Genomic DNA, 23,139 nt, shown 5'->3' with positions numbered 1-23,139 from the left:
ACATCTCAGGTCACAGAGTAAATACATTAAGCAAATGCTTAAATCCTGTCCCATTAGATGCTATTCTCTTCTGAATTTCAATTAAGGTAAAAAGCTCAAAATTTTTGAAAGATAAAAAAATTTACCTTGTCCAGGTTCATACTGATTTACAGTCAGTTGATCAGGTTTATGCTTGATATATCCCTGCTTCAAGCACTTCTCCAAGAACAAGCTACAAATTTCAGGAAGACCTATTTATAGAAACAAAACTTTAGGCAAGACAACTTTTTACATTTTTATCCTTTCCATTCACACGAAATATAATAACTGGGCAATACACAGAGAAACAGCTTCATAGATATGTAAGGCCATCTTTAATAATAATCACTACCAATTTGTTCTAAAAGACACATCAGAACTGTTGGTCAGATCTACAAGTACCACATATATGTAACATCTCACAATTAGAAAGGCCGTTCCTCCAAGGTCACATTTAGAGGCAGACCAGGCCCACCCCTAAGACATGCAAACTATGTTATCCCTGCATGTAAATAAAAGCATATCAAATCAGGGACCAAATTTCCACCAACCACTGCAATAAGGAAGCTGCAGACAAGAACCATAATTATTACGCAGAAAGTCAGAAGTTGTGCAGAAAGCTCACTAAAAGATAAAAATTACCCCCTAAAAATCTGCTATTGAATTAAGTATCACCAAATAAATCTGCTGAAGTCAATATGGTTTTGAAACAGGAACAAGAGTCCTTCAATGAATTTTTAGTGTGCTATTTTACCAGAGGACATAATTTATATTCTGTTGGATGTAACACCCACAAACATGTTAATAGCACCCCTTTCACAAATCTATTGATTTTTATTTTTTGTTTTCCCCCAATGAAGTATTTCCATTTGTGCTCTTCTCACACATAAAGAGCACTAGCTGTAGGACTAGAAAACACTCAAATATCAATACTTTTATGATTATATACAGTTTCAGTGCTAGAACTACAAAGTAACCAGAATCCATCTGTTGAAAGCTACATCCACCACAGTTACCCTTGCATGACCTTAAACACCTTCAGGTTTCATATGGGTTTAACCCCCCCGGTTTTACTATTTTTAAATCTAAGACTGTAAGATGACTCACTTGATTTGCTCTGACTTCATAGCTCTCATCTCCAGCTAAGAGTTAGTCAAACCTTTTCAAGATTGCTTTCAGTCCAAAGGAAAATTTTGTTGTGTATCCAGCAAGCTTCAAGTTCATCAAGATAAATGTGTTGCAATACATACTGCAACCCCAAATTAATATGCAATTTTAAACACAAAATCATCTTATGGAACAAAAGAAAAATAAAGTAACGGTAAAAGAAAAGACGATTACAATCCCAAAAGCCTTATTTGATTTGACCTCAACAAAGGGTAGCAACTCCTGGCCACAAATCTCTGGAAAACAAGCTTCAAATAGTCACAGCAGTCTGGAATGGATCCCATTCACAAAAGCACTGTTCAATGTGTGCTTAAGATACAGTGAAGGTTCTCCTTTCATTACAATCTCACATCCATACCTCAGTGAGGATCAAAGGCTTTATATAATGGTTCAAATATCAGTGCAAAGTACTAATTTTTAGGGAAGTTCTCACCTCCAGGTAAAGGTTTGTCTTTATCAACATTGTTGTTATCATAGCGAAACTCATATCCAAAATGTTTTACTTTTCTATGCTTTAAAGTCTTCTGGGCTGTGAAAAGACACAAGTTTAAAATAAGATCAGACTACATAAAATAGTAGAGGCAAATTGCTACGCTTCCCTTTTCCATTTGACCTCCGTTAAACCTAAACATTCTTTAATTAAGAGCTAAAACAATCTACGTGACCCTTGTTATTCACGGCACAATTCTTCTGCCTTGTTACCTTTTGTAACTGTATCAGGCATTCACTGTTTTTTAAAGTCAAACTGACCCTGCTTTTGTATATGCAGGAAGTAGAGAGTACCAATTTTCTTGACTCCTGTTTAATGCATCTTTATTCTTGCTTTGACCTCTGGCCTAGCACTTGATTGATAACCTAGGGATACAGCAAGATCCTTCACTTTCACCAGTCAACAAGTTATATGTTAACTAAGGTCAATATAGCCATTTGTGTTGTTCCAAGAAAAAAAAAAAAAAAAAAACACCAAAATCTTGAAGTGAATTCCAAGACCAATTCACTTATTAAGAGATTTGATTCCACAAAACTCGTATGAAAGCACAGAAGCATCCAGAAAGGGTGTTTCACTAACTTATTTCTGATTTAAAAGAAAGGAAGTTTTTTAAGTAGGATGTAAGTTTTTTACAGAAGATCGTTGGTTTTGGATGTAGCAATCTTATTCAAGTAAATCTGTATCAGGATATCACTTCAGACCACTTTGCCCCAGTAGTTTGTCACTTGTAATATAAGACCCAATTTCTAAAATACCAAAAGCAAATACACAATGATTTCAAACAATACATTTATCAACATGCAGACTTTCTTGTAAACTGAAACTGTAGGAAATAACAGCATAAAATCATAGGGGGTATGAATTTCTTCAGTTTTACCCACCATTTTGAGCATCTTCATCTCCCATCCAGTCAATACTTTCCAACATCCTCCTTTCTTCCTCTGGAGAAACTACCTTTTCAATGACTACGAGGCCTGGAGGCAAGTTTGTAGGAACAGCATTCTTCAAGAACACTAGGGTGTATGGAAAAAGAGAATATTGTCACTCTGTAGGGAAAATAAAACCAGGTGTTCCCCATAGGATTATTTGCTATGTATGGGAATATATTATAGCTGTAGGAATATTTGCTTTAATGATACAATGGAGTATCTAATTTGGTGAATGAGTAATTCATTTTTGACACAAGAAAACAGGGTAAGGCCCAAATTTTGCATCACAAAAAGCACTTTTTTAGATTTTACTGCATAAGACTGGTAAGACTCCACTCTACCCGAATGCAAAACCACCTGTGATTTTCCTGTCAAAATAACAATAAAAAAAATCCAATCATTTCAGTATTCTACCAGCATTTTAGTTTTTCTACAATTTTCATTTACCTCTGCTGATAGCTAAAAAGCGGAGTGCCACTGTAATTCTAATATTCCACCTACCACTAACAGGAAAAAACATGATTTCTTATTTTCTATTATTTTTTTGATACTTGATGTCTAGGGAAGCAATTCGTAACCAAATACTAACAACCATAATACAAAACCTAGAAAAACAGAAAATGCCTGTGGTATAGAGGCCTTCAATTTGATGTCCTTATTTTAAAAGCTTTTCACTGACAGAATGTACAGACCATGTAAAACCAAGTCTTTTCACTAGACCCTATAAAAACTCATAGACAGAGGAACCATTCTTGTACAAAATAGCTTACAGTCAGCCATAAAAAAAAGTTTGAGAAAAAGGAAAAAAAGCAGAAATTTTATTCTGCCTATTTTCAGTCTTGGAGCTAAGATAGAGATCACAAGACCATCACCACACAAGAAGTCCAATGAAATATTCAGGGATGCCCTGGGTCCCAATTTAGCTCCTTAATCACAAAACCTTCAAATGCAGCACTGAATGGTCTTGAAATTACTTAAGTGGCCACTTTGTGCCTCCAAGTAAAAAGAGTTCAAATTCAAGTATCCTGTCATTGAACACAAAGAGAAAAAATACAAAGACAAAAGGTTATTTTCTGTGCTCAATCTTAGATTCTGGCTTTCATTCTCTTTCTCTACTTACATACTGTGTGCTTTTAGCTACGTTTACAGTTTAAAAAGTAAAAGCAAAGAGAAGAAGTGTGCAAGAAGTTATAGGTAAGCAAAAAAATGATACCTTTTTCCACAAAATTACTATACAGTACAACATTTTGGCCAGAGTCTCCCAGAGTTAATTCTCTTCCATTGAGGGCATCAAAGGCTTTCTTGGCTTCTTCCGTTGACCCATATTTCACAAATGAATATGGTTTATTCGGTGGCATTAAAAGTGCTTCCACCAATCCGTATTCTTCTAGTGTCTTGAGCAGTTGGTGTCTACTCATCCCATTACCTAGGCCAGCATTGGCAATAACTAGGTTCTATGTAAAGAGAAAAAGAAAATTTAGAATTACTGATTACTGCTGATTGAACTAAAACTAACACTCTACTAAGAAATCAGCTCTCAAGAAAAACGAAGCAATCCCATGATTACTTTTTAATACATTCCACACAAAATAGTTATATTTCAATTAGCTAGGTATATGAAGCTAAAGCAACCTCTGTCCAGCACAAGTTCTGGCAGAAATACTTGCAAATGCTATTATAAAACCACTTAAGCTTCAAACTGGCACATGCACGAAGTGTTCTGTACGCAAAAAGTGACACCCGCAGACATCATTTTGGAGTTTTCTAAAATAAATTTTTTCTAGAGCCCAGTTACTGCTAACAAAAACAAACAAACAAAAAACTTCAAAGACTGATTCCTTTTTGTTGTCATTGTTATGAAAGTTTTCTTTGTCAAGTAGTCTTTCTAAGCACAGAGAGACTGATATTCCCAGTCACACCAGGTTCACCAAAAAAAAGAGTGGCCTCTGTAAACAGACCATTTAGTTCTGCTCCAACACTCTTATCTGCGAATTCACCCTTTTTATTATTTTTAATAAACAAAAGGGATTTATGCCCCATCCTTATTAAAGCAGATTACTTTGAGGACAATCATAGAATGGTTTGGGTTGGAAGGGACCTTACAAATCACCCAGTTCCAACCCCCCGCCATGGGCAGCGACACTTCCCACCAAACCAGGTTGCCCAAAGCCCCATCCAGCCTGGCCTTGAACACTTCCAGGAATGGGGCATCCACAGCTTCTCTGGGCAGTCTGTGCCAGGGCCTCACCACCTTCACAGTGAAGAATTTCCTCTTAACCTCTAATCTAAGTCTCCCCTCTTTCAGTTTAAAACCATTCCCCCTTGTCCTATCATTATCTGCCGGAGTAAAAGGTTGCTCTCCATCTTCTTTATAAGACCCCTTTAAATACGGAAAGGCTGCAATGAGGTGTCCCTGGAGATTTCTCTTCTTTAGGCTGAACAGACCCAGCATTCTCAGCCTTTCTTCACAGGAGAGGTGCTCCAGCCCTCTGACCATCTTCATGGCCCTCCTCTGGAGTTGCTCTAACAGCCCCACATCCTTCTTGTGCTGGGGGCCCCAGCCCTGGACGCAGCACTCCATGTGGGGCCTCAGGAGGGCAGAGCAGAGGGGCACAATCCCCTCCTTCCACCTGCTGCCCACCCCTCTGTTGGTGCAGCCCAGGATGCAGTTGGCCACCTGAGCTGCTGGCTCATGTCGAGCTTTTCATCCACCAGAACCCCCAAGTCCTTCTCTGCAGGGCTGCTCTCAATGAGTTCTTCTCCCAGTCTGTGCTCACATCTGAGATTGCCCCGACCCAGGTGCAGCACCTTGCACTTGGACTTGGTGAACCTCATTAGGTTTATATGGGCCCACTTCTCAAGCTTTTACTGGTCCCTTTGGGTGGCATCCTTTACTTCAACTGCACCACTCATCTTGGTGTCATCTGCTAACTTGCTGAGGGTGCACTCGATCCTACTGTCTGCATCATTAACAAAGATATTATATCAGTACTGCTCCCAGGACAGACGCCTGAGGGACACCACTCGTCACCGGCCTCCACTTGGACATAGAGCCATTGACCACCACTCTCTGGGTGTGACCTTCAAGCCAACTCCTTATCCACTGAATGGCCCACCCATCAAATCCATCTCTCTGCAATTTGGAGATCAGGATGTCATGTACGACTATGTCAAAGGCCTTACAGAAGTCCAGGTAGATGACATCGGTCGGTCTTCCTTTGTCATCATAGAAGACCACCAGATTGGTCAGGCAGGACTTGCCCTTGGTGAAGCCATGTTGGCTATCTCAGATCATCTCCTTATCCTGTATGTGCTTTGAAAATGATTAACTGCTTTATTCCAGGTCTTCATTGTGATTTATGTACAAAGTTATCAATGAGTATGCAGTTTGTGATACTGTTGCTGGTTTGCTAAATATTAGAAGAAACACAACAAAACAGAACTTCAGAAAGGGCTATTATTAAAAAAATATATCCTTTGCAAATCCACAATCCTTTAAAAAACATTTTTTTTTTGACATCTAGAGAGCTATTTGCTATAACTGGATGTTCAGTCTAATCATGGAAGTTTAAATCCCTTTCTAAGGCCAAAAGAGGATGCAGTCTAGAAGTTTTGACTGAGCCCTGTAACTCCAAACAACTAGCAACAATTTACTCTGATTGACTCCATGCAATACCTTTCCAGAAAGCTTTCACACAATCTTTTCCTTAAATGCTATAAATGCTCTATGACCTTTTCTGAAAGCAGCTGGCAAAGCGTTCAATAGTTTCAAATTGTAGTGTTGCACTTCCCTAAAAGACAGAAAATTATGTTTAAAACTGAACAGAAAGATTATTAACAACAAAAAAAAGATTTTTTTTTAAATCAGTGAGCACACCTGAGATACTGCTGTGACTATGCTTTTTGTAATGGCTGTTAAACTTGCCGTCAGCAACACATCAGGCCGTCCGTACCGATCACATTTTTCAAAGGTGACCATATCACTAATTATTATTTTCTGGAATGTTACTAAGGGTGATTACTAAGGGGAAGGCCTGTGTGTGCAGAGGAAATGAGGAGACTCAAACCAGCGCTCTCACTGGCTGTAGGCAGGTCACCTACAAAGACGTTCACTACACCACAGCAGCATGTACAGAGATTGTTCACATTCTCATGGCTGAGCAATTTCAGTAAAATCACTTATTACACAAAGCCTGAAAGCATTTTCTGTACTCTCTGCACAAGTTTGTTGTGATTTAACACAGCAGGCAGCTCAGCACCACACAGCCATTCACTCACACACACCCCGCCAGCGGGATGGGGGAGAGAATTGGAGGGGGAAAAAAAAGTAAATGCTTGTGGGCTGAGATAAAGACCATTTAATAAGACAGAAAATGAAAGTAATATCATGTACAAAACAAGAGATATACAACGCAATTCCTCACCACCTGCTGACCAATGCCGAGCCCCTCCCCAAGCAGCAGTCCCCCCCAACCCCTGCCAGCCACCCCACATTAATTGCTCAACACGGCGTCATACGGTATGGGACATCCCTTTGGCCAGTTGGGGTCAGTTGGATGTTCAAAGGAAGGGTGCCCTCTACACATCATGCAGCTGATGCTATGTGGAGTGAGTGAGTTACAGTGACCACACAACGGGATCGAATAGGAAAGCCCAGTCACCCAGGAATCTGGGAAGTGACCACAGAGTGGCCAGAAGGCAAAGATTTTGGAGGCAAAAAAAAGATTTTTGAAGGCAAAGATCGCCAGAGGAGGAGATGACACATGCTGAAGAAGCCCCACTGCATCATAAGCTACCAAAAAATGAGAAGCAATATGCCTTGTTCACTGGTAAGTCCTGTCATATTGTGGGGAAGCACTGGAGGTAGAAGGCTGTTGTATAGATTCCTACAAGGTAAGTTGCAGAAACTGGAGAAGGAGAATGTGCATTGATCCAATCTGCAGCAGTGAAGGCCATCCAGCTGGCTTTAAATACTGCTGAACAGGAAGAGTGGCCAGTGCTCCATCTCTGTACAGAATCATGGATGGTGGCACCCCAGGAAGAACTGCATCAGACAATGAGACTTATTTCTGAAACAACCCCAGGTACCTGCGCCAAAGAGCATAGTATTGAGAGGGTATATCATACCCCCCGCTTATACACCAGCCTCTGAGAAAATCAAGGGATATAATGCACTGATAAAGACTACACTGAAGGCAATGGTTGCTGGGACATTCAGACATTGGGACACACATTTGGCAAAGGCCACCTGGTTAGTCAACACTAGAGCATCTGCCAACCAAGACGGACCTGCCCAACCAGACCTGTTACGTAGCGTACAAGAGGATAAAGTCCCTGTAGCGCACGTAAAAAAATGCTAGGGAAGACAGTCTGGACTATGCCTGCCTCAGGCAAAGGCAAACCCATCCGTGGGGTTACTCAAGGATCTCTGTGCACTTGGTGGGTAATATTGAAAAATGGGGAAATCCAATGCATACCTCAAGGGGATTTAATGTTGGGTAAGAATAGCCCACGATTTGAACTGCATGATGTTAATTACGATATAATACTGTCTGTCATCACTACTATGATTGCTATATGTCATACTACCAATGGTAACATAGTAAGAGTCACCAAATGCCAAATGAATGCCAAATGAATTTTGATAGAACTCGACAAGCACGGTGGTGATGGAATCAGAATTGGCTTCAGCATGCAACAATCCAAGAGCACACACCATCTCTTCTGCCCTGAAAGACTGTCGTGACAGGTGGAGCCCAAAGTCATGAACTAAACAAACTCAATGGATATTTTATATATGCATATATATAAACACAAACATACACAGAAAAAGTGGTGATTAATGTATTGGGAAGTGCGTGACCTGAGCATGACATAAATGGTATGGAATAAGTGATGGATATTGTCCTGGTTTCAGCTAGGACAGAGTTAATTTTCCTCCTAGTAGCTGGTATGGTGCTGTGTTCTGGATTTAGGGTGAGAATCATGTCGATAACACACTGCTGTTTTAGTTGTTGCAGAGCAGTGCTTACAGTAAGCCAAGGACTTTTCAGTTTCTTGTGCTGCCCTGCCAGTGAGGAGGCTGGGAGTGCACAAGAAGCTGGGAGAAGCCAGAACCAGGACAAAGTTTATCACTAGCACTACGATTTTGTTTCATACATTTTTTTTTTTATTATTATTAAAATGTGGTCATCCGTGAGGAGCTTGTTGGACCCCACAACTACTCTTTGGATACGTTAGACAGATGATTAGGTATCTGGGGCAGAGGGGAACAAATCCTAGATCATGGACCACCTCCACACAAAACTAGGAAAGTGCTGTCCCTACCCCAAGAAGCATACAATATATACAAGACTGCTGGGTTATGTTAGAATATGCCTACATGGTGTGAAATCCACCTGAAAACCAAGCCCAACTTTGTTACAAAGCATCAAGATCTAACAGATATTTCTGTATCTGAATGGGAAGAATTTTTAGGATCAAGATGAACAAAGCTAGAGTAAGCGGTATAGCTCTACAATATGTTCCAAGCCAAGTTAGCAAATTCCCACAACTGACAGACGGAACTAACACCCTCTTGAACTTTTTCTTTCTGCCTGAAAGTTCCCACCACTTATCTTTTGCTACACCAGTGTTTGCCAGGTCCACTTCTGATCTCCTGAAACTCTCTACTGTAGCAGAAAAGTAACAGATCAAACAGATGGGTAGTTTGCTGGTAGGTTAGGAAATAAAGCATCTTATGATAAAGTTCATTGACTGTCGTAAGAAAGAAGCAAAACTGCCCCCTGTCTAGTCCCCTTTTGTGCACAGGAAGAGAAAGTTCTGTTTTTAACAGCTGAAAGTCAGTCAAACAGTTCAGTTCCCACAGAGCCACAGCCTAAATCAATTTAGGTGAAGAAAACAATGTGGAAAAGATTTCTAAGACAGACATGTTTGTTTTTTTACCAAGGAGTTAACAGATGAGATAAATTATACTTGATGAAGAAGTATAGCAGAAAAAGATACAAAAGCTAAAAGCCAGAGAAGAAAAGAAATCATACAGAAAAGAGGAGAAAAGCACATCTCCTTCAAAAAGGTAACATTTCTCATGCTGTCTTCTCCTCCCCAACTCAGGGAGCTACTGTTTCAGATTAAAAAAAAAAAAATCTTACAACTATCAAAGCCTCTCCGCAGACATTAAACTGATGAAGTACACTTCTGCTTTGAACTCAAGAGGCGCAGAAAACCTTTAATTTCAGGAAGTGCTTTTTAGAGGAGAACTGCATTTTAGACAAAGTATATGTGAAGACAGAACACAGATAAACAGCATTTTCTCATACCATCAAAATCAGAACTGCCAATCACCTGTGTGGCATGGGAGACACACTCAATGCCCTCATGTCTCATCAACGTATGCTGAGCTCTGACCTGCTTCCTCATTATCTTCTTCTTATTCATTTTATGGACTTTCAAATGATCTTCACCAGTTCTGTCAACTTCCACGTTGGTGATCTGGGAAGCAAAAGTAACAACATATAGTAAGCGCCTTGCCTAAAAAACAAAATACTGCTGTAGAGAGATACAGCAAACCTCCCTGTCTTGTCAGTAATTTTTAGGACACTAACGGGGTCTGTCTTGGGACTGGTGCTGTTTAATATCTTTATCAAAAGATAATTCCAGACTTCATGAACTACTGGGGGGCTGACAAAACTGAGTCTGCAAACTACACTATTCCTCAGTCAATAGGTCAATTTTCCCCATTTTATAAGTTTTGCTAATTAACTCCTTTATTAAAAGAACGTAAAATAAATCTTTATAAAGATTGCCATGGTATTCGATTTCATTTTCCAGTTTTTATCTTTCCCTTTACTTCTTTATTCACAGTATCACTACATCCACTTGCAGTTTTTATGCTGCCTGCCCCTCCTGTTTTCACATAATAGTTTCAGATGGTTTCTTTTTTCTTATATACGTGGAACTCCCATGAGATTTGTATGATCTTAGCTTCTAAGTTAGTCAGTGCCTCACTGAATGCTCAAGCTGGAGATGAACTGTTCCTGTTTAGCCTCCTTTTTCATAATTACCACTTTCAAGTGAGTATGTTTGGCAAAAACTGCTTTTTTTTTCACAGATAGATGCTCAAGGACTAGCAATCAGGATGCTCCATACCTCATTTAGCACACCTTCGAAGACCAAACCTTAAGTAAATCACACACTTGTCATGAGAAAAAAACAGAAAACTGTGTACATCAATTAACACAATAAATTTACTGGCAACATACCATTTACCTGCCAATAAGCTACCAAAATGTAACCTCTTCATAGAATACAACCATAGAATCATTCAGGTTGGAAAAGACCTCCGAAATCATCTAGTCCAACCTATAATCTAGTACTGAATAGTCCACCACTAAACCATGCTACTGAGTTCTACATCTACGCATTTCTTGAAGACCTCCAGTGATGGTGACTCAACCACTTCCCTGGAAAGTCTATTCCAATGCCACACAACCCTTTCAATAAAGAAATTTCTCCTGATATCCAACCTAACACACACACACCGGCACAACTTGAGGTCATTTCCCCTCGTTTTGTCACTTGGTGCTTGGGAGAAGAGCCCAGTCCCCACCTTGCTTCACTGGCCTTCTCCAGGTTTTGTTGCATCTTTTGCTACTTCTGTTCTATCACTTAGATCACACAGCAGCTTCCTACACCCCTCTGAGCCTAGCTTCTTTTTCTTTCTTTCTTCACACTTTCTTCAAACCCAGAGGAACAGTCCAGACTTCCCTTAAGACTATGACAAAGCTGCAGACACTGATGTGGCTAGACTTTGCCTTTCTTTTTTTCTTTCCCCAAAATCCTCATAACAATATAGAGTTGGACAATCAAACTGCAGCTGTTTGTCCTTTCCCGTTTTTTATTACTGTTGAACTGATAACAATCTTTCCACCCCACCTTCACATAACCTCAAAAAAATGTTGTGGGGTTTTTTGGTCTTTGTTTGCTTGAAGAAAAAAGTTATGTCAACCACAACTATATTTACTTATTTAAATGTGTCAGCTGCTTTCACAGTCTATCATCCATTTGCCTATCTTCTGGCTTGCAAGACTTCATAGCTCATTCATGATATCTAAACTGCAGACACAATCATGATAATATGACAGTGTACTACAGGAAAATGGTAAAGGTCAAAAAAGTTTCACAATAGTAGTTGATGCAACTTTGTTTTGAATGTCTTAGCAAATATTTTGTTTCAAACAAATGCAAATATACTAATAAAATTGTTATAAAAATATTAAAGAGACACACAGGATACATAAGTATATATTCCTTATGACTGCTGCAGCATTACAGTCATCAAAATGCACAACTATTGCCTGTACTGAAAGAAATATTCTTTAAAGGGAATGAGAACGATGACAGCAGCAGCAGGTAATAACAGATTCCAAAAAGGAGCAGCATAAACACTGCTGCAAATTCAGTCTATTGCCTCTCCTCACTATTTTTTGGTTCTTTCTCCTGCCCGTACTCTTCCACTCACAAACCCAATTCTACAGCAGTCTCCAAATGAATTCAAACAACAGGCAAAGAAATTGACAACAACAATTTCTGGCAAAGCAAGCACATTACTGGCATAGCAGGCTCTAACAGATCTATCCTGAAACTGTGTCAGATTCCCACTATCAACTCTGAGATGGTGCATGCATGGCCATAACAGTCTGAACCCTGACTTCCTGGCCAAATAGAACTATTGAATTTTTACAGAGATCCTGACCACATAAAATTAAAACGTACTCCTGAGCATGACAAAAAAACTAACCAATTACTAAGCACCACGATCCATCCTACCACCATGAGACTTTTGCCAGTTCCTTGAGTTTCTTATTCAGAGCTAATTCAAGCATAACCATGCTAACATGCAATGTACAAATAATGTATGAAAAGGAAATCTTCCTAGTGATAAACTGTAACAGGGAACAGTTTCTGAAAAAGGAGACTACTGAAATTATTATTTCCTGTGACTTCAGAAGCATAAAGAGTAGAGGCTGAAAATCTCATTTGGTTATAGTGCCAATCCTTCCTGTAAGATTATTTTTCATTTTGAATTTGTTAGCAAACACCCTTACCAGGATTCGTCCAATTTGCAGGCTTGTTCAGCAAGCTTATCCATGAACAAGATGTCCGATTGACATATTTGGTCCAAATGTCTTGGCCTGCTAGCCTTCCGTGCCACACTTGGGTGAAAGGAGGCCAGTAACTTCACGGACTGCCTGCGTGCAGGTTCTCATCTTCTCAGCAGTGGAGATAAGCAGTCTCAAATGACTTCAAAAGGAAGTATAAGAGAAAGACATCTTTGATTCAGTAGGATGGGGTTACAAAAATAGTAACAACATGGGATGGTTTACTTTGTGGAACCATGCAAATCTGGCTCAGAAGGAAAAGCATGTAGCTACATTGCCCAGACCAGAAAGATTGCTAGTGGGAAGCCTGTACAAAAGAGACCCAGACAGAAGAAAAAGGATATGGAATTGAACAGATCAGGCCTCTTACAAAGTATCTACGCTTCCATGTACTGCGTGACTCGAACCAATTCCAGGGGAAAGCAGCTCTGAGTTTAGTCAGGCCTCAGACTAAAGGTCCTTACAAATTCCCACATCCTCCAGGCAAAAGCTAAGAAGTCATTGCCCAATACTTGGCAAACTAGCACAGAAACCATACCTGAAAGACTACTTTATATCCTTTCACTACCTCTGAACTAATCAACGCAAGGGCCGAACAAGGTACGACTCAGAAGCCTACACAAAAGTATTTAGAGTTAGTGGAGATGCCCCAACCCATGCTGCCTGGCCTTGCAGCTGCTGCTCAAAAAGCTGCAGACTTTCCCCAGATGCTGTGTAACGCTTGTCAACATCACCCAGAGGTCCCCAACCCCTGAAGACATCTCAGACAGCACCACCTGCCTTTGCTGGGACAGCACAACCCTCTCTCCATCTTTGTCTAAACTGGGCCTGAATTCTCTGCCTTGTCAGTTGCCTGAAGTCAGTTCTGCAGCCACAAAACCCCACAGTCTGCCATAATTTCAGAGTTAAGGAACCATGCTCAGTTGTATGTAAGCGTATGCAAGTAGATACCTGCATTTGGTGGCATCTCACACCCACTTTACAAAGCCCAACATGACTATCGGGGTAGGAAAAAAAAAAAAAAAAGCATGGAGCAAATACACTGAAACAACCTCCCCTGCAATTCTAGCTCAGGTTACAGTATCAGTAACTGGTCTGACATTACAACAGGGGTTAATTTAAAGTTTAGCAGCCACCCGTGGGATGCCGGTGTGTGCGGAGCTGAGCGGCTGCTGCCAGCGGGGGGAGCGCTGCGCCCACTTATGAAGTTCGGCAGCTTATCGTCCGGTTTGGGGTCGGTTTTGTTCCCCAGAAACCGAAACACAAACGTAGGCAGACACTGCATACACACACACACATCAAAACTCGTGGAAGTGAAATTCCTGAACTTTGATGGCGAAATCTGGATGTTCCAGGATGGCCCCAAAATACCCGAAAGCGCCAGCGCATCCCTGTCGGTATCCCCACCGCGTTTTCGCCACTGAAAGCCAGCACCTAAACCTCCCACCCATTTCCTTCAAATTTACGGGCTCTGGGCACGTGTGAAAAATAGTAAAATAGTAGATATTTTTAAAATAGTAAAAGTAATAACAACAAGAATCTGCACACACTTTTCCGCCCCCCTTTCCGTTGGGGAGCTGCCCCCCCTCCCCCAGCCGGCGCCGCACGGTACCTGGCTGGCGGCCGCCATCTTGGGGCAGGCAGTCCCGCCCCTCCGCCCGCCGACATGGCGGCGCCCCGCCCTGAGCCCGCCCAGCGGGACGGGTCCCCGCCGGCCGGCCAAGGCTGAGGGGGTCGTTTCCTGAGCGAAAACACTGCTGGGAGGTCGCTGGGTGGAAAAAGAAGGCCCTCTGCGGTTGTGCTCGGGGCTCTCCGATGGGTTTTCCCGAGCGCTGGTATGGGCTAGGGCCGTGTCACGGTGCCCGGGGAGCCGCGAGGTTGGGCGGTGTGCGGCGAGAGGGGAGTGGCTGCGGCCCTCTCGTTGTCTCCTGTCACAAGCACACGGTTGTTTTTCCCCAATGAAGTGCACAAGATCGTCGTCATCCTCCTTCCAGTGTATAAATTCTTTCTCTGAGCCAGCAGCGGAAGCACAGCAACATTTGAACCCACATCCCCAGTGGGGCAACAGCATTCGGCCCGTGCTGGGATCAGTTGTTTCACAAAGCACAGTGTTACATACACAAACCAGAGCAGACCCATCCAGCATACCCTACCCACAGCTGAGACCCCAAAACCTGACACAGAGCTATCACCCAGAGCTATAATGCTGTCAGTGCTCACAGAGGCCACCACTGCAGCCAGCACTGATAAAACGACCTTTAGCAATCCCTGCACTAGGGGCAGAGGAGGGCAAAAACACAATAAAGCTAAGGCCACATGAACACTAAGCCAATGTTTGTGTTTCCCCACACTGCTTCTCTGCTCGTGAGTAACCCCACTAAGGCTGCTCAGTAAATCTGCACTGCTGAGCAACTTGCTCCTTGCTGAAAGAAGTACCTGCACAGCTCACTGGCTCCCTGTGCCATAAAGTCATCCTGAGTCAGAGAGAAAATGCCTAAGTCTTCTCTACCCTTCATTTTTCTCTGCCATCATAAACTAATCTAGCCTTATGCTACACCACCACAATATAACCTCTCCCTCCTTCTTTCTTCAAAACACTGAAGTTCAACATTACCTACTTTTTTCTATTAGCAGGCTATTCTCACTATAGCTTATTATCTAAAAACTGCATTTTTTTTTTCTCTATTTAACTACCAGGCTGGTTTCTTTTCTCTCTCTCAACCTCCTCTGTGGGTATTTAACCTTTTTCAAGATCAATTAGATGTGGGATTCCCAGGTGGGTGGTATGCAAGGCAGCCAACGAGCCTTGTAGACCTGCAGTCAGAAGCCAGCTCCATGACTTTGTCCCAGATCCACACTCTGTAAGAGTCTACCCATGCAGTTAGGTAGGGCTGTGCTTACCCAGGAAAAAGGTATGTTTTGCTTGTGGTACATACCATGACCTGTGCTGCGGACAAAGCTATCCCATGTGCAGGAGGTACAAGCACACCGAGGATATGAAGCCGGTGGGGCACATCTGGTAGCCTGTGAAGACAGTATTTTGTCAGAAAGGGAGTCCCACTTCTTTTCTTCCACCACAGTCGGTGGCCCTACATCACTCTCCATCTTTGACCCACACAGGCCACGTGTACCCTCACAAGATATTGTGATAGCAAAAATCTTATGCTTAAGTTTTCCCACACATACAGTACGGATATGAAATGTCTACCTAATGAGAGTATGGCGGGGAGCGTGTTAACCCTTGCAGACACTAAGTATTAGCATTGTCTGGTCTTTTTATAAGCCAGAATGAATAGGGGAAAGAACAACCACGCAGTGCCAGCAGCCACTGTCTCTATGAGAATATTCTGTGAGGCTCTCAGCCCTGGAAACCATGCAAGACGAAAACTACTGAAAGGATGATTTTAATGAATTCAGTTTGTACTTCATCACCATTTGTTCTGAGAAGTGGAAAATACCTGCCCAAAGGTTGTTTCTGTTAAGTGCCCACATTCCATTTCAAAGCCCTGACTGTGTGGGCTCTCGGTTCTTGTACTTGGCGGTCTATGTGTGTTTTATCCCACTGGGACTCACTGCTGGTAGGTAAGAAATAGAACATAGGCTTAGTGGGACGTTACATTTCAGAGCACAAACCAAGAGATTTGGGCAGCTGCCTAATCCTATGTTCTCCAGCCATCGTTTGGGTTTATTCAGCTTTATTCTCTTCAGAATTGCTTTCTGGGGGAGAAGAGACATACTGTGTACTTTTTTTCTTGAAATATCCCCTTATGATTAACAGTAGTCAGGAATTCAGGATGCATATTGGAATAACCTTTCAGTTTTTCCATTGTAAACATATCAAGTTATAAATCAATATAACTTCTATAAACAACATTTGCACGTAAGAAAATTCCACCAATTAAAAGTAATACAGTTAAAAAATGGCCATGTGGCTTTTTTGTTGTTGTTGTTGTTTTGCTTGTGGTTTTTTTTTTCTTAATACAAGCTTATTTTGGTCAAATCAGAACCACCATTTCCTTTACAATTTAAGCCCTGAAGCGCTGTGCAATCCCTTCTAATGCCAGTTAACATGGGCACAGATTCTTCCCACAGATACTACTATGCTTATTGACTACAAGTAAAAATACATCTCCTTATGGTTAAGAATATCATCACTGACTAACCCACAAAATAGCTTACAGAAGAAGGGATTCAAACACATTTGCATTTCATGTTAATATAATCACTGATTAAAAGCGCTTTAGGAGAAATCTCAATTTTTCTTTAAAAAAATCATTTTTAGAATAGTATTTTGCTTTTAAAATTCACTACATATCCTAGTTTGGAATTCATTAACTAATTAATTTCATATTTTTCTTAAGAAAAAAAAAATCTCTACTAGAAAGACTTGGCTTTTGGTTGATTTTTTTTTTTTTTTTTTTTTGTAACTGATAACCAGGAAACATCTTCTAAAGCAGAATGTCATGCTCCCACTTACTTGTAGGTGAGGAATAAAATGCTGATGACTTATTCCTGGAGCAAATTACAATATTCACTATGCTGTTAGCTGTTTCACCTTTGCCATATTTGCCTATTCTAATTCCCCATCCACTTCATATCATAGTAAGTAAACAGATAACAACACTTCTGTTTCCTTCAACAATATACAGGTTATGGATCCATGCATGGAAAGACAATCTCACTCCCTTTGATACTACTGCAATCCAAGCCATGCTTTAGCTTAATGTGATCACATTGGATTTCCATCACTTTCAAAGCCAATTATAAGAATATCACAGGAAGGTAGCAGGATTTGTTGTATCAAATCTCTTGATTTAAGAAGCTGCAGTTTAAGAATCATGACAAACAGGATATGTTCCAGAATAACATTTTGTTACAGAAATAAGAAACCTCTTAGCTCAAAATCACCCGGGAGTGGGTACTGTATGGTACTATAAAGGAGTGCCATAGTAAGTGATGAGACACAGATGGATTGTTTTAGGATAGCATGCGTGTAATAGTGAGGGACTTTGACAAATATCTGTTGACCTAAATTCAAAATGTGCTACTGCTGCCGCTTACAATAGTAAAATTCTCCGTAACAAACCTCTGCAATGCCAAAGGCTTGTATTTTTCAGGAAGATAGCAAGGCTGGCTCTGTGCTGCATGTCATTTTGATTCTGTATTTGTGCTGTTCAATGCTAGATTGCATATTTCTTTCTAAACAGAGAAAAGCAAGCCCCGAATAACTTTCAGAATCTTTTAGCGATTGCATAAGACCAAGAACAGAGACAGGGAGAAATCTAGGCCCTGGTAAAATCAACGGGGGTTGTGCCAGTTATTACATTGAAGGCAGGATTTATCTTTATTTTCAAATACTAGCAAACAAAAATGTTTTATTCTCAATAGACTCAAAACATTAAATAATATTAGTGTGCTTGAATACTTTTTTTCCTTTTCCTTTAATAGAAGATGATTTTTTCCTGAAATCTTTAGACTCAGAGTATCGGAACTTAAAGAAGCACATTAAATAGCATTAATCTCACAATCTCTCATTGTATGATTTAGCAACACTTTTGTGTCATAAACACATGATTATTGGTATGTTCATTTCCAACATTGTCAAGTACAATCCTCCTGTGCAGCAAGTTTCTTTGACGCAATGATACAACTTTTTCTGAGTTTCTGAGCGGGTAGATCTCAGCGCTGTGTTGAGACTGCTACAGACCTCATCAGCCAGGGAACCTAAAAGGTCAGTGAATGTTTAGGATTGGGCAGAGGCTAGCTAAACCAAGCACTTCTGCTACACATTGAGATTGCATTAATGCAATGTAAACGTGTTATCAGACTTGGCAGGGAGAAAATTGTAACTTCCATAGCCAGATACTGAGTCACCATCCCTGGAGGTCTTCAAGAAACGTGTAGATGGAGAACTTAGTAGCATGGTTTAGTGGTGGACTTGTCAGTACTAGATTATAGGTTGGACTAGATGGTCTTGGAGGTCTTTTCCAACCTGAGTCATTCTATGGTACACTACAGGGGTGTGCCTGCATTGGTGGGTTATCATTGATACGTCACTAGAACGGGGAGCACAATTCTGGAGGCTTCAATGAACAGCAAATGCTTGATCCTTTCCTGGAAAGACTTAAGAAAATTCTTCTGAACTTTCATGCACAAGACAGAAACAACTGCAATTCTGATGTGCATGCCACAGGTCTAAAGACCTTTCAGTATTGGCACTGCCAGTACAGAGCCCCAGCTCTTGCAAGGTTCCTGACATGTGCACACAAACGTTGTCAGAGGGTTTCCTCATTTGATTAAGGAAGACTCTAAGAGATGTAAATTCCCTAGGCACAATTACTGGAAAGCATGATATCCATGAAGATCAACTAAAAGCTCCCAGTGCAGCTCCTGACATGCTGTCTCCTGCCAGCTTTTTCTACTCACATAAAACCTCTCAGTGAATGGTACCCTGCCTCCAAAATCCCACATGCACCAATACTAAGGAAAACACACACTGCAGGCAATTGTTTTGCCCTCAGTTTTGATCTTCTAAGTTTTCTTTGACCATAAGCAATCTTGGAGACTTAGAATTTGAAATATTTCCAAAGTCTTGACTCCTCTGCTGTAAGAATACTGCTGGCATTTCCACTGCTCTAGGACAGCAGTCTTCATGCACTTTGAAGCAATGAGCCTCTACCAGTACCTCATCAGGCACTACACACCTTTATCAACATTTTTTTATTTGAAAATACTCTACAATTGCAGTACTACATGACATGTCCATGGTCCATCTACTTTAGGCTTGGAGATGATTACATCCATAAATCACTTTCAGAACCACTTCTCCCAAAAAAATAACTGAGTCCTCTGTTGGCTCTGCTGAATAAGGAACGCTGCTTTCATTGCCCGGCTGACTCTTTCTCTGCAATTCAGGCAAAGCCTGGGGAAGATCATCTTGTGCTAGCCTAGTATAATTTCTAGGGTGTCAGAAAGTGTAGAAGAACAATATGAAGTACTGAAAGAAACATACGAAATATTGATCTCCCTCCAAATTATTGAACACATCAACACATCTTTTAGTTTAGCCCTGAAAGTCATGTTAGATTCAAAGCACAAAGGCTGAAAATGATCGTCTCTTCTTCAAAGTCTGCACACGCTTTACATTCTCTTCTTGCTCTTTACACCTGTTTCTCACAATGAGACAGGAAGCATTATTTTTTGGAATTACTGGTTGAATTATATTATTCTCTTCTAGCCCTACAGTCAAAATCTTACACTAACCTGGCAAAACCCAGTTCTGTCACAAGCAATTAGGATTTAGTAGGCGCTCAGAAAACAACTCTACACAGGGATCCTCCCTGATATATATCTATACTAGGTAGGCTGTCTGCTTTCCTGCGTATCTGGAGACCACTATTCTTACAGTTATCCTTCAGGGTATAAATGTAAGATAAAGACAATCATATGAAATAGGCAGTGAATATGCCTATTTCATCAGTCAATACATTTTTTAGGACACAGTGCTTGCAGTCCAGACACAATCTGCAAAGCTAATTTTTAAATGCATAGTGTTGTTTACATATAACTAAATAATATTAAGTTTTCTCAGCTCTTTTCCATTTCTATAAGTCAGATCCTCAGTTCTTCAACAGGACTGAAGAAAATACTGCAATCTGTTCCACAGGCTAGGACTCTGTGCTCTCAACCCCTTACAGGCATCATCTCAGGAGGTCTCATTAGCTCTTGCTCATGCAATAGATTCACCTTATTTGGAAGAATAGCTGTGCAACCATAAGCAAAGGAATTTAAGTTACAATTTTGAAACATGAACAGTTATTTGGGTCACCCCACTTGCTTGCGCTTGTAATCCAGTTTTCATGGACTTCTCTGGATCTGTACACATATTCAGCACATCTGAAAAAAACAGAAGTTGCAAGAGTTTCAACTGGATAGGCCAAAAAATTGATTCATCCAAAATTAGTGGATTTTTTGTAAAACATCACTTCTCTGTGACTCAGTTTGTCAGTCTATGTGACATTTGAATAAATATTTACCCAACTCACCAAGGGTTGTGAATCTTTATGAATCATTGCTTGTGTAACACCTTGTGATCCTTGAAAGAAATGTAGCATATGCATTCAGAGTATGGATCTGATTAACTGCAGAGGATACACGAAAAGAAGAATAGATAAAGAATGTTCGTGTCTCTTCTTTTCCCTTGATCAAAATTTGTTTTCAAAGAAATTCTTTATTATAAATACAGTTCTTTCTTCTTCACACATACATAACATGGTTGGAACAGATCTTAGTGAAGAAGATTAGGACACAGTCTGATGCTAATCAGCATATTCAAGATTGTTCACTTTTATTAGGATAAAAATGCAAGCACTTTTAGCATATAATAATTGAAATTCTTGTCTTTTTTTCTTACTATTTCTACTTGAAAATATCAAACACTGATTTAAGTTAAAGCATAATGACATTAAATGCTCTTAATTCATACGAAGACAAAGTCCTTTCTGGTAGAATTCTTTGCTTCAAGAGACGGGTAAGCTAAATGAGCATACTGGCTGCCTCACTTAGCTGTCATCTCTCTAAAGGCTATATGAGCAAACCTGACACACTTCATCTCTCTTGTTACCATCATCTACATGCTTTTGCTATTGTTTCCCATGTTAAACTTTACAGCATCTTCAGTGAAGGAATACGAGAGAAATGAAGTGTGGCACTGTAAATAAACAATGTATCTAGGAGAGGGGTTTAAGAAATGATTGTGAAGGCTGTGTGTAAAGTGCTGTAGTTGCAATAATATCAATGCAGGAGAGCCATGCAATACACCATCTCAGGACATTTCTGTGTTTGATGCTTGTCCTGAGCTAGGCATAAAGCACTGACAGCTGGTCAATATTTCAAAGCAGAACGTTGACACAAATTTCAAATATTGCAATGATTTCACATTCAGTAAGAAAATCATTCTTAATTCGGGGAACCAGATTTCTTAAGCAAACAAAATTATAGATGGTAAGGACTGGAAACATATTTTGTCATCCTACTATTCTCTTCACCACAGCAAGATAGTTCTTTACAACATATTTCTATAGTGTTCTGCAGCTCACTTGTAGGAATGCATTTTGGGGGAGGACATCTGCAGGAAAGTCCCCATACATCTGTCAGTTGCACAGGACACTGTCCCAGAAATGGATTCAGCACCTACTTGAATTTACATGCAGACCAAAAAGGGAAATCCTTTACTGCATCACATAATTTGGGATCATGGTCGTTACTTGGGCACTGCTTGGAATGGGGAGGAATGAACTACAAACCCCAGACCTCACCCAATAAATCCCAGCAAGGATACGCCACGATTATGCAGAATAAGATCAAAAGGTTTGTAGATATGTTGTGCAGTATCAGAGATACAAGAGAGATGCTAACCCAACTAGCACATGAGTATCCTAAGATGAAAGGATCCAAAAGTGCTATAATTCTTATATATAAGCAAATTTGGAGATGTTTAGTTCTGTTTCTGGATCTGCATGGATCCCCAAGGGGCCTGTTTCCCTTTTCCTCTTATATTTATTTTTATTTGTTAAATGCAAACCATAAAGCTTCAGGCAGATATATAAAAGTTTCTGGCTATGATGATGTAGAAGTAAGAACTGTACTGGGAGCACCTGTCCTGCATACATGGTCAGAAAACAATTTACTATTGGCACCTTTCACTACCGAGCTTGCGCACCTCTCTTGTGATTCCTGCTCCCACTAGCAGCCTCCCAAACTTCAGATTCCTCCCCCTTACTGTACTTTTTATTTGGCAGGGAGCTTACATTCAAATGCACCTGTGCAGAAAACAGTGATAAGCTGTGCTCAGACAAATGTTGTCCTCCTGTCTGCACTTTGACACGAGTGTCCTGTTCACCTGGACCATATGACACCTCCCAGAAGACACAGCTGTGTGTTTGCTTGATGCCATCCTACACCCTGGGTAATCTGAGCTTGATTCTTCCCTCAACATCTTGACAAAAGCGTTAGCATCAGACTTGCTAATTACAGCATTCCTTTGTCATCTGTTTGTGACTTTGGAAAGCCTCCAATTCACCACAGACCAGCGTTTGGTCATTTCTCATGGGGCTCTAAAGCCCACATTGAGCAGCTTCATACAAAGCACGGGGTTCCAAATGACAAGAGGTGTGATGTATTTTCATATAGAGGGAGAGCAAATAGTCATTTTAACTGAAATCAGCCTTCTTGTCTTCCAGTAGGCAAGAGTACCATAGCCTTTTTAATACAGAGCTTTTTCCCACAAGCAAAAAAGTTTGATCAGCTCAAAGTAATAAAAAAACACAGCAGTTGGTCCTGCAGTACTTAATCCACTATTGTTCCTTTGATATCA

The 23,139-nt window shown here is 40.6% G+C and overlaps 1 protein-coding gene and 1 long non-coding RNA gene across 9 annotated transcripts in view; both read right to left on the bottom strand.

Moving 5' to 3' along the window:
- The window catches only part of ALKBH8 (alkB homolog 8, tRNA methyltransferase), a 50,882-nt gene extending 35,934 nt beyond the window's left edge, over positions 1-14,948 (bottom strand). Inside the window, exons 1-8 of one of the 8 annotated variants that reach the window (XM_083839935.1) lie at positions 14,377-14,512; positions 12,711-12,906; positions 9,949-10,095; positions 6,281-6,395; positions 3,818-4,058; positions 2,557-2,688; positions 1,619-1,714; positions 126-230 (exon numbers count right to left, since the gene is read on the bottom strand). In XM_083839935.1, coding sequence (XP_083696061.1) covers positions 126-230; positions 1,619-1,714; positions 2,557-2,688; positions 3,818-4,022 — 538 coding nt within the window. In that variant the 5' untranslated portion in view covers positions 4,023-4,058; positions 6,281-6,395; positions 9,949-10,095; positions 12,711-12,906; positions 14,377-14,512. Of the gene's footprint in view, positions 1-125; positions 231-1,618; positions 1,715-2,556; positions 2,689-3,817; positions 4,059-5,787; positions 6,015-6,280; positions 6,396-9,923; positions 10,096-12,710; positions 12,907-14,376 lie in introns of those variants that run through there. The other 7 variants (XM_083839934.1, XM_083839931.1, XM_083839933.1 and 4 more) reach the window with 7 other exon arrangements.
- Positions 14,949-17,987: 3,039 nt separating this feature from the next.
- On the bottom strand, positions 17,988-22,528 carry LOC310884635. The gene is made up of 3 exons (XR_014574313.1): positions 22,486-22,528; positions 20,810-20,905; positions 17,988-20,660 (listed from the first exon to the last, which is right to left on the bottom strand). It is a non-coding gene; the product is annotated as an uncharacterized lncRNA (long non-coding RNA).
- Between the last annotated feature and the right edge of the window lie 611 nt (positions 22,529-23,139).

Source organism: Anser anser, assembly GCF_964211835.1.
Source record: "Anser anser genome assembly, chromosome: 1".
In the NCBI taxonomy this organism is placed as follows: Eukaryota; Metazoa; Chordata; class Aves; order Anseriformes; family Anatidae; genus Anser; species Anser anser.
The sequence above is the reverse complement of the archived record's forward strand: the minus strand, read 5'-3'. Positions and strand labels throughout refer to the sequence as shown.